At 49.3% G+C, this 12,190-nt stretch overlaps 1 protein-coding gene across 4 annotated transcripts in view; it reads right to left on the minus strand.

Annotated features, from left to right (window-relative positions):
* Window positions 1-3,697: 3,697 nt before the first annotated feature.
* LOC115173044 (lysyl oxidase homolog 3B-like) overlaps window positions 3,698-12,190 on the minus strand; it is a 70,334-nt gene continuing 61,841 nt past the window's right edge. For all 4 annotated transcript variants that reach the window (XM_029731021.1, XM_029731020.1, XM_029731019.1 and 1 more), the window contains 4 exons: window positions 8,883-8,998; window positions 8,177-8,313; window positions 7,761-7,872; window positions 3,698-4,254 (listed from right to left, as the gene is read on the minus strand). In XM_029731021.1, the coding sequence (XP_029586881.1) occupies window positions 4,181-4,254; window positions 7,761-7,872; window positions 8,177-8,313; window positions 8,883-8,998 (439 nt within the window). In that variant the 3' untranslated portion in view covers window positions 3,698-4,180. The remainder of the gene's footprint in view (window positions 4,255-7,760; window positions 7,873-8,176; window positions 8,314-8,882; window positions 8,999-12,190) is intronic.

The following is a 12,190-nucleotide window of genomic DNA, read 5'->3' on the forward strand; positions in this document are numbered from 1 at the left end:
ATCCTTTACATGAGAGAAAACCATCAATATATATATATATTTTTTTATATTGATCCCAGAACCTGTTCTCTCCATGTAATCTAGTCTGTCAACAAAATTAAAAGGTACACTGTATTTAAAGGGATGGCTTCAGATATTTAAAGGGATGGCTTCAGATAAATGTACTGAAGATCGTATTGAATAAAAACTCCATTAGAAAACCTGTTGGCCAGCAAGTGGGAGGGTTTTCAGCAGTTGAAAGACATTTATTCAGAGCGCAAGGGAACCACGCCTGCAAAGCGCATTACGAGACTGAATAAGCGAAGTCTGAATACCAAATACTGAGAAGTGCGTAGGAAAGGGCGTGCGTAGGAAGGTGTAAATTCCTAAGTTGGAATCGTCCCCTTTGCGTAAAATCAAAATCCAAACTATATCCTCACCGGAGATCCAAAACAAGCTGAAATCGTAAGAGACCACTAGGTGAGCACCGTGTTAAAACATCTGATGGTACAATCAGGCACAATGACAAACTGACTAGGGATGGATGGTTTAACACTCGACTAGGGGTGGATGGTTTAACTAGGGGTGGAGGGTTTAACACTCGACTAGGGGTGGATGGTTTAACACTCGACTAGGGGTGGATGGTTTAACTAGGGGTGGATGGTTTAACACTCGACTAGGGGTGGATGGTTTAACACTCGACTAGGGGTGGATGGTTTAACACTCGACTAGGGGTGGATGGTTTAACACTCGACTAGGGGTGGATGGTTTAACTAGGGGTGGATGGTTTAACACTCGACTAGGGGTGGTTTTACACTCGACTAGGGGTGGATGTTTAACTAGGGGTGGATGGTTTAACACTCGACTAGGGGTGGATGGTTTAACACTCGACTAGGGGTGGATGGTTTAACTAGGGGTGGATGGTTTAACTAGGGGTGGATGGTTTAACTAGGGGTGGATGGTTTAACTAGGGGTGGATGGTTTAACACTCGACTAGGGGTGGATGGTTTAACACTCGACTAGGGGTGGATGGTTTAACTAGGGGTGGATGGTTTAACACTCGACTAGGGGTGGATGGTTTAACTAGGGGTGGATGGTTTAACTAGGGGTGGATGGTTTAACTAGGGGTGGATGGTTTAACTAGGGGTGGATGGTTTAACACTCGACTAGGGGTGGATGGTTTAACACTCGACTAGGGGTGGATGGTTTAACTAGGGGTGGATGGTTTAACACTCGACTAGGGGTGGATGGTTTAACTAGGGGTGGATGGTTTAACTAGGGGTGGATGGTTTAACTAGGGGTGGATGGTTTAACACTCGACTAGGGGTGGATGGTTTAACACTCGACTAGGGGTGGATGGTTTAACTAGGGGTGGATGGTTTAACTAGGGGTGGATGGTTTAACTAGGGGTGGATGGTTTAACACTCGACGAGGGGTGGATGGTTTAACTAGGGGTGGATGGTTTAACTAGGGGTGGATGGTTTAACACTCGACGAGGGGTGGATGGTTTTAACTAGGGGTGGATGGTTTAACACTCGACTAGGGGTGGATGGTTTAACACTCGACTAGGGGTGGATGGTTTAACACTCGACGAGGGGTGGATGGTTTAACTAGGGGTGGATGGTTTAACACTCGACTAGGGGTGGATGGTTTAACTAGGGGTGGATGGTTTAACACTCGACTAGGGGTGGATGGTTTAACACTCGACTAGGGGTGGATGGTTTAACTAGGGGTGGATGGTTTAACTAGGGGTGGATGGTTTAACACTCGACTAGGGGTGGATGGTTTAACTAGGGGTGGATGGTTTAACACTCGACTAGGGGTGGATGGTTTAACTAGGGGTGGATGGTTTAACACTCGACTAGGGGTGGATGGTTTAACACTCGACTAGGGGTGGATGGTTTAACTAGGGGTGGATGGTTTAACTAGGGGTGGATGGTTTAACTAGGGGTGGATGGTTTAACTAGGGGTGGATGGTTTAACACTCGACTAGGGGTGGATGGTTTAACTAGGGGTGGATGGTTTAACACTCGACTAGGGGTGGATGGTTTAACACTCGACTAGGGGTGGATGGTTTAACACTCGACTAGGGGTGGATGGTTTAACTAGGGGTGGATGGTTTAACACTCGACTAGGGGTGGATGGTTTAACACTCGACTAGGGATGGATGGTTTAACACTCGACTAGGGGTGGATGGTTTAACACTCGACTAGGGGTGGATGGTTTAACACTCGACTAGGGGTGGATGGTTTAACACTCGACTAGGGGTGGATGGTTTAACACTCGATTAGGGGTGGATGGTTTAACACTCGACTAGGGGTGGATGGTTTAACACTCGACTAGGGGTGGATGGTTTAACTAGGGATGGATGGTTTAACACTCGACTAGGGGTGTATGGTTTAACACTCGACTAGGGGTGGATGGTTTAACACTCGACTAGGGGTGGATGGTTTAACACTCGACTAGGGGTGGATGGTTTAACTAGGGGTGGATGGTTTAACACTCGACTAGGGGTGGATGGTTTAACACTCGACTAGGGGTGGATGGTTTAACTAGGGGTGGATGGTTTAACACTCGACTAGGGGTGGATGGTTTAACACTCGACTAGGGGTGGATGGTTTAACTAGGGGTGGATGGTTTAACACTCGACTAGGGGTGGATGGTTTAACACTCGACTAGGGGTGGATGGTTTAACACTCGACTAGGGGTGGATGGTTTAACTAGGGGTGGATGGTTTAACTAGGGGTGGATGGTTTAACTAGGGGTGGATGTTTTAACTAGGGGTGGATGGTTTAACACTCGACTAGGGGTGGATGGTTTAACACTCGACTAGGGGTGGATGGTTTAACACTCGACTAGGGGTGGATGGTTTAACACTCGACTAGGGGTGGATGGTTTAACTAGGGGTGGATGGTTTAACTAGGGGTGGATGGTTTAACTAGGGGTGGATGGTTTAACACTCGACTAGGGGTGGATGGTTTAACTAGGGGTGGATGGTTTAACACTCGACTAGGGGTGGATGGTTTAACACTCGACTAGGGGTGGATGGTTTAACTAGGGGTGGATGGTTTAACTAGGGGTGGATGGTTTAACTAGGGGTGGATGGTTTAACACTCGACTAGGGGCGGATGGTTTAACACTCGACTAGGGGTGGATGGTTTAACACTTGAGAATCAGATCCTCACTATGCTCTATAGTAGAACTGCATGGAGATCATAGAGGTTGATAAAGGAGGTGTCTTTACATCTGAGCCATAATAGCTTTTGTGACAGAATGGGCAGCACCATTGAGGACATTCTCTATTACTTCTATGAGTCGGTTAACAAACATGGACTCCTGCCCCCTGGAGGGTGATGTCTGAACAGGTATAAAGACAAGGTTGGTGATTTACTGCCCCCTGTAGGGTGATGTCTGAACAGGTATAAAGACAAGGTTGTTGATTTACTGCCACCTGCAGTTATGGAATGTTTACTCAGGAGTATAATTCATTGGCTGATCCCTCCTGATGACCCGGACGGAATCATGTGATCCTTCCTAAATCAATAGGAAGTCCCACCCAGTTGACTGCTTCAGTATGGTGAAAGTCCTCATTGGTGCTGCTGTGCTATTGTAGGCTTTAGGGCACTAGAGCTGTCTATCTAAGTCTATGAGGAGAGTCAGTAGAATGGTTCTCTAACTGATGCCTCATGCTGTTAGAAGAATGAGGTCTACTCCTGGAGACTGGCTATAAAAAATAACACTTCATTCATAACTTAAACAAAACATTCATGAAAAGGTTGCATATCAATAAATCATACATTAAGACTAGTTGTATGAAAGCTTATGAATTGTTCTTTTGTCACGCAATGTAACATAATATACTCACATTTGAACAAAAAAATCTAAAGTAAGTTTGTTTTGAAAACAAAGCACTGAGTATTCCAGTATAATATAATAATAATACTAACTCAGACACACACCAACACATTCACAATACAACATGACTTTGGCATGGATCCTTCAGATCAGACTGCTGCCTTGTGGAATTTAGGCTTGTGATTGGTTCGTTGCTTTGTGATGTGATGATGAATGGTTGGTTCTGATAGGTAGCTAGGTGATGAAGGGTGATTGGTTGTCCCATTGTTGAACATGGTGAAAGGCATCAGCCCTCCTCTTTGGTTTGTACATGGGTCTGGAACAGATTGGTGTGTTGCTAGGAGGTTTATGAGATCTGATTGTTGAACTGCCCTGGGTATTTCTCAAACCTCCTCTCTGCCTCCTCACTGAAGGCATCACCTGTAAGGGCAATGACACAACAGAACACAATAATAGTCAGAAAGCAATGGAGGAGTCTGGAACAAGAGACAGAAGGCAATGGAGGAGTCTGGAACAAGAGACAGAAGGCAATGGAAGAGTCTGGAACAAGAGACAAAAGGCAATGGAAGGGTCTGGAACAAGAGACAGAAGGCAATGGAAGAGTCTGGAACAAGAGACAGAAGGCAATGGAAGAGTCTGGAACAAGAGACAGAAGGCAATGGAAGAGTCTGGAACAAGAGACAAAAGGCAATGGAAGGGTCTGGAACAAGAGACAGAAGGCAATGGAAGAGTCTGGAACAAGAGACAGAAGGCAATGGAAGAGTCTGGAACAAGAGACAGAAGGCAAGAGTCTGGGACAAACTAGGGCAGTGTTTCCCAAACCTCTCGAGTTCCCCCAGCCAGTCCACGTATGTGAAACTAGCTGATTTAACTAATGAGGGGCTTGATGATTCGGTGACCATTTGAATCAGCGATGCTAGTTCTGGAATGATCAAAGAAGTGGACAGGCTGGGGGTCCTGGAGGAGAGATTAGGACAGGCTGGGGGTCCTGGAGGAGAGGTTAGGACAGGCTGGGGGTCCTGGAGGAGAGGTTAGGACAGGCTGGGGGTCCTGGAGGAGAGGTTAGGACAGGCTGGGGGTCCTGGAGGAGAGGTTAGGACAGGCTGGGGGTCCTGGAGGAGAGGTTAGGACAGGCTGGGGGTCCTGGAGGAGAGGTTAGGACAGGCTGGGGGTCCTGGAGGAGAGGTTAGGACAGGCTGGGGGTCCTGGAGGAGAGATTAGGACAGGCTGGGGGTCCTGGAGGAGAGGTTAGGACAGGCTGGGGGTCCTGGAGGAGAGATTAGGACAGGCTGGGGGTCCTGGAGGAGAGGTTAGGACAGGCTGGGGGTCCTGGAGGAGAGGTTAGGACAGGCTGGGGGTCCTGGAGGAGAGGTTAGGACAGGCTGGGGGTCCTGGAGGAGAGGTTAGGACAGGCTGGGGGTATTGGAGGAGACGTTAGGACAGGCTGGGGGTCCTGGAGGAGAGGTTAGGACAGGCTGGGGGTCCTGGAGGAGAGATTAGGACAGGCTGGGGGTCCTGGAGGAGAGATTAGGACAGGCTGGGGGTCCTGGAGGAGAGGTTAGGACAGGCTGGGGGTCCTGGAGGAGAGGTTAGGACAGGCTGGGGGTCCTGGAGGAGAGGTTAGGACAGGCTGGGGGTCCTGGAGGAGAGGTTAGGACAGGTTGGGGGTCCTGGAGGAGAGGTTAGGACAGGCTGGGGGTCCTGGAGGAGAGATTAGGACAGGCTGGGGGTCCTGGAGGAGAGATTAGGACAGGCTGGGGGTACTGGAGGAGATATTAGGACAGGCTGGGGGTCCTGGAGGAGAGATTAGGACAGGCTGGGGGTCCTGGAGGAGAGGTTAGGACAGGCTGGGGGTCCTGGAGGAGAGGTTAGGACAGGCTGGGGGTATTGGAGGAGACGTTAGGACAGGCTGGGGGTCCTGGAGGAGAGATTAGGACAGGCTGGGGGTCCTGGAGGAGAGATTAGGACAGGCTGGGGGTCCTGGAGGAGAGGTTAGGACAGGCTGGGGGTCCTGGAGGAGAGGTTAGGACAGGCTGGGGGTATTGGAGGAGACGTTAGGACAGGCTGGGGGTCCTGGAGGAGAGGTTAGGACAGGCTGGGGGTCCTGGAGGAGAGGTTAGGACAGGTTGGGGGTCCTGGAGGAGAGGTTAGGACAGGCTGGGGGTCCTGGAGGAGAGATTAGGACAGGCTGGAGGTCCTGGAGGAGAGGTTAGGACAGGCTGGGCTATTGGAAGAGAGGTTAGGACAGGCTGGGGGTCCTGGAGGAGAGGTTAGGACAGGCTGGGGGTCCTGGAGGAGAGGTTAGGACAGGCTGGGGGTATTGGAGGAGACGTTAGGACAGGCTGGGGGTCCTGGAGGAGAGGTTAGGACAGGCTGGGGGTCCTGGAGGAGAGGTTAGGACAGGTTGGGGGTCCTGGAGGAGAGGTTAGGACAGGCTGGGGGTCCTGGAGGAGAGATTAGGACAGGCTGGAGGTCCTGGAGGAGAGGTTAGGACAGGCTGGGCTATTGGAAGAGAGGTTAGGACAGGCTGGGGGTCCTGGAGGAGAGGTTAGGACAGGCTGGTGGTCCTGGAGGAGAGGTTAGGACAGGCTGGGGGTCCTGGAGGAGAGATTAGGACAGGCTGGGGGTACTGGAGGAGATATTAGGACAGGCTGGGGGTCCTGGAGGAGAGATTAGGACAGGCTGGGCTATTGGAGGAGAGGTTAGGACAGGCTGGGGGTCCTGGAGGAGAGGTTAGGACAGGCTGGGGGTATTGGAGGAGACGTTAGGACAGGCTGGGGGTCCTGGAGGAGAGGTTAGGACAGGCTGGGGGTCCTGGAGGAGAGGTTAGGACAGGTTGGGGGTCCTGGAGGAGAGGTTAGGACAGGCTGGGGGTCCTGGAGGAGAGATTAGGACAGGCTGGAGGTCCTGGAGGAGAGGTTAGGACAGGCTGGGGGTCCTGGAGGAGAGGTTAGGACAGGCTGGGGGTCCTGGAGGAGAGGTTAGGACAGGCTGGTGGTCCTGGAGGAGAGGTTAGGACAGGCTGGGGGTCCTGGAGGAGAGGTTAGGACAGGTTGGGGGTCCTGGAGGAGAGGTTAGGACAGGCTGGGGGTCCTGGAGGAGAGATTAGGACAGGCTGGAGGTCCTGGAGGAGAGGTTAGGACAGGCTGGGGGTCCTGGAGGAGAGGTTAGGACAGGCTGGGGGTCCTGGAGGAGAGGTTAGGACAGGCTGGTGGTCCTGGAGGAGAGGTTAGGACAGGCTGGGGGTCCTGGAGGAGAGATTAGGACAGGCTGGGGGTACTGGAGGAGATATTAGGACAGGCTGGGGGTCCTGGAGGAGAGATTAGGACAGGCTGGGCTATTGGAGGAGAGGTTAGGACAGGCTGGGGGTCCTGGAGGAGAGATTAGGACAGGCTGGGCTATTGGAGGAGAGGTTAGGACAGGCTGGGGGCACTGGAGGAGAAGTTAGGACAGGCTGGGGGTCCTGGAGGAGAAGTTAGGACAGGCTGGGGGCACTGGAGGAGAGGTTTGGGAGACACTGAACACTTATGTCTGAAATGGCACCCTATTCCCTATATAGTGCACTGGACAAAAAGTAGTGCACTATATAGGTAACAGGCTGCCCTTTGAGACCCAGGTCAGTAACAGGCTGCCCTTTGAGACCCAGGTCAGTAACAGGCTGCCCTTTGAGACCCAGGTCAGTAACAGGCTGCCCTTTGAGACCCAGGTCAGTAACAGGCTGCCCTTTGAGACCCAGGTCAGTAACAGGCTGCCCTTTGAGACCCAGGTCAGTAACAGGCTGCCCTTTGAGACCCAGGTCAGTAACAGGCTGCCCTTTGAGACCCAGGTCAGTAACAGGCTGCCCTTTGAGACCCAGGTCAGTAACAGGCTGCCTTTTAAGTCCCAGGTCAGTTTTCCATGACAAATATAGAGGTAGAGCTGCTCACCCATATGACAATTGTGAAGCCAGATCCGGTGGCCATCGTATTTGCAGTTGCATTTCATGGCGTTGTTGGTGAAGTCACTCTCTGCCACTTCAAAGTTTGGATTGATCACAATCTGAAATGATGGAACATCAAACACAATTAGTAAATAATATGGAGTTCACATCATTAAGCCACTATACTTCTCTAACTCCACAGTCTGCACTTAGTCTGACTTTTCAAAGGGTCCAATTAAATGCAGACAGAATATCGGAAGCACAAGTTTGATTTTGATACTTTTTGGGGAAGCACTGTTTGACAACTCAAATGTTTAGTTTGCAATATTTATAACCTCACTCAGTTTCAAGTTTTTCTAAGTTTAGTCGGATTCAGGGCCTCCCCACAATGTTTAAACAGCAACAGAAGACAAGGTCGTCCACCTGTAGGATGTAGTTTCCTGGTTTGATGTCGGTGATGTCGATCCACTGGCAGTCGATGTCATGGCGATACAGGTCCCAACACCCCACGGTGATGCCCTGTTCTCCGAAGTTAGCACACTCATACCTCTTAGAGATACCTGGAGAACACAGAACACTCATACCTCTTAGAGATACCTGGAGAACACAGAACACTCATACCTCTTAGAGATACCTGCAGAACACAGAACACTCATACCTCTTAGAGATACCTGCAGAACACAGAACACTCATACCTCTTAGAGATACCTGGAGAACACTCATACCTCTTAGAGATACCTGGAGAACACAGAACACTCATACCTCTTAGAGATACCTGCAGAACACAGAACACTCATACCTCTTAGGGATACCTGGAGAACACAGAACACTCATACCTCTTAGAGATAACTATAGAACACAGATTACACCAATTAGACTTCTATCACCAACAATTACACATCCTCCAAAACAGGATACAGAATGTTCCACTTTGAATGTTGGATAAGATATCCCTGATCTTAACATCCAAATAAAGACGGTTTGGTTGGCTGGCCCTCTAGTGGAATATGTTTTGATTGGGTAGCCCTCCAGTTAAGGCTGTTTTGATTGGCTGGACCTCCTATAGTCTACTCTGATTGGCTGGACCTACAGTAGACTCTGTTCTGATAAGTTTGCCTCCCAGACTCACCTTCGTGACACTCCGTGTCCTCCAGACAGAAGGAGGCCTTGTGTCCCTCAGCCACCTTGGTCCCGTTGGATGACAGCAGGTCATAGTGGGTGAAGATATCCATGCTGTGGTAGTGGCTGCATAGGGAAAATAAAACGGTAGAACCTCAGATCTGAGAGTATAGGTCCAGGGGTATCTGATCTGAGAGTATAGGTCCAGGGGTATCTGATCTGAGAGTATAGGTCCAGGGGTAAGATCTGAGAGTATGGGTCCAGGGGTATCAGATCTGAGAGTATAGGTCCAGGGGTATCAGATCTGAGAGTATGGGTCCAGGGGTATCTGATCTGAGAGTATAGTTTAGGGGTATCTGATCTGAGAGTATAGGTCCAGGGGTATCAGGTCTGAGAGTATAAGTCCAGGGGTATCAGATCTGAGAGTATGGGTCCAGGGGTATCAGATCTGAGAGTATGGGTCCACGGGTATCCGATCTGAGAGTATAGGTCCAGGGGTATCAGATCTGAGAGTATAGGTCCAGGGGTATCAGATCTGAGAGTATAGGTCCAGGGGTATCTGATCTGAGAGTATAGGTCCAGGGGTATCTGATCTGAGAGTATAAGTCCAGGGGTATCAGATCTGAGAGTATAGGTCCAGGGGTATCAGATCTGAGAGTATGGGTCCAGGGGAATCTGATCTGATAGTATAGGTCCAGGGGTATCAGATCTGAGAGTATAGGTCCAGGGGTATCGGATCTGAGAGTATAGGTCCAGGGGTATCGGATCTGAGAGTATAGGTCCAGGGGTATCTGATCTGAGAGTATAGGTCCAGGGGTATCTGATCTGAGAGTATAGGTCAGGGGTATCTGATCTGAGAGTATGATTCAGCTGCCCTGCGTGCCGGGTAGGCCGAAACTGTTGCTATTTTTGAACCATTTCATGTGTCTGAATGTACAAATTCTGCCTTCCCGGCGGGCCCAGAGAGCAAATCAAGTGCACTATAGGCCTACCGCTGGCCAATCAGATGGCTCAGATGACCATGTCTGCAGTAACGTAGCAGGTATTAAAGAAAGCTATATCAAAGTTGATACTGTGAGATTTCAAAACGTTTAAAACCACGACTAGAGACTGTCAACGTATACAGCAAAGAGCTGCTGTTTTTATGACTGACTTCATGTTTAAGTTCTCACTCAGCACAGTCAATACTTTTGTATTCGCCACTGTTATAGGCCATAAAATGTGCGTTCTTCCTATTTCCACTCAGCGCTACAACAAGCACTGCAGCTGTAATGAAGGAGTAGGAAAAGTGTATCTATAGGCGTTGTTATTATTATTATTAGCGTCTTGGGTCTTTTTTAATATCAAGGAATATTTCACTTTCTCTGTTCATAGGAGTAAAAACATGAATTGGTGCATGAGGAAGAAATAATGCAGTGCGACTCGAGTTTCGCCATCAGCTGGAAGACGGTGTCCCTTTTTGGTCAGTGTCAGTTGAGGAAAGGGAGAGCGGAGGGATGTTGAGAGTCTGGCCCTCAGTCTGCTGTTCTCTCCCTCCGCTGAGACTGACCCTCAGTCTGCTGCTCTCTCCCTCCGCTGAGACTGACCCTCAGTCTGCTGCTCTCTCCCTCCGCTGAGACTGACCCTCAGTCTGCTGCTCTCTCCCTCTGCTGAGACTGACCCTCAGTCTGCTGCTCTCTCCCTCCGCTGAGACTGACCCTCAGTCTGCTGTTCTCTCCCTCTGCTGAGACTGACCCTCAGTCTGCTGCTCTCTCCCTCCGCGGAGACTGACCCTCAGTCTGCTGCTCTCTCCCTCCGCTGAGACTGACCCTCAGTCTGCTGCTCTCTCCCTCTGCTGAGACTGACCCTCAGTCTGCTGCTCTCTCCCTCCGCTGAGACTGACCCTCAGTCTGCTGCTCTCTCCCTCCGCTGAGACTGACCCTCAGTCTGCTGCTCTCTCCCTCTGCTGAGACTGACCCTCAGTCTGCTGCTCTCTCCCTCCGCTGAGACTGACCCTCAGTCTGCTGCTCTCTCCCTCCGCTGAGACTGACTCTCAGTCTGCTGCTCTCTCCCCCCGCTGAGACTGACCCTCAGTCTGCTGCTCTCTCCCTCCACTGAGACTGACCATCAGTCTGCTGCTCTCTCCCTCCGCTGAGACTGACAATCAGATACACGCACCATCAGCCCAGTAAAACAAAAAGCAAATTATTTAAAATGTATTCTCACTCAGCTGTGCTTCACAAGTAATACAACAATGGATATATTACCGGTGTGATCATATAGCCTACCTCAAATGTTTAAATATATCTTTTTTTGAAATTGCCAGAACAACAATGCATTCATTGGCAGGGCAATTCAAGCAAAGCCAATATGCGCTGATAATGTATAGCTTACTGCACAAACCTCATTGCTACGGTACTGTTTTTAATTGGTTAATGTTGGTTCCGTGACTTATTATTTTTAAGTCGTGTTTAAGTCGTGTTAAAAAAAAATCTGAGCGGCAGATCTCGGCTTGCATTTTGACTCAAAGGGATCTTGACTCAGAAAAGGTTGGTGACCACTGTTCTAGAGTTTTCCCTGTCAACATGATTGAATAAGTTAAATAGCCAATAGGCAGATGGTAGCTTATTTTGTCTGATTCTCAGTAATAATGTTATGGGAATAACGATGCATTTTATTTTGTAAAGCGGTTTCTTGCATCAAACAAGACAAAATGTTCAGTCACCTACTTGCCTGAAGGACAGGTAGATAAACAGGTTAATGTGAAGCCCTGCATGTTTTCCCCCCCAAAAGTCTCATGGAATGTAGTCCTACATTGAACACCACACATTGGCTGCTACTGTAGACTGAATGATAGAACAGCTATTTCCATGTTAAAATGTTATGAGATGCATTTTCTCCATAGTTTTTGATGGTAGGCCAACGTTATGATCAAATAGCCACAGTAGTCTACTTGACCACTGTTAAAACTGTAACTTAAAGCAGGTACAGCCTCAGTGTTCACAGTAAAACTGTAACTTAAAGCAGGTACAGCCTCAGTGTTCACAGTAAAACTGTAACTTAAAGCAGGTACAGCCTCAGTGTTAACAGTAAAACTGTAACTTATAGTGGGTACAGCCTCAGTGTTCACAGTAAAACTGTAACTTAAAACGGGTACAGTCTCCGTGTTCACAGTAAAACTAACTTAAAGTGGGTACAGCCTCAGTGTTCACAGTAAAACTGTAACTTAAAGCAGGTACAGCCTCTGTTCACAGTAAAACTGTAACTTAAAGCAGGTACAGCCTCTGTTCACAGTAAAACTGTAACTTAAAGCAGGTACAGCCTCAGTGTTCACAGTAA

This window comes from Salmo trutta, chromosome 33 (genome assembly GCF_901001165.1).
Source record: "Salmo trutta chromosome 33, fSalTru1.1, whole genome shotgun sequence".
Taxonomy (NCBI): Eukaryota; Metazoa; Chordata; class Actinopteri; order Salmoniformes; family Salmonidae; genus Salmo; species Salmo trutta.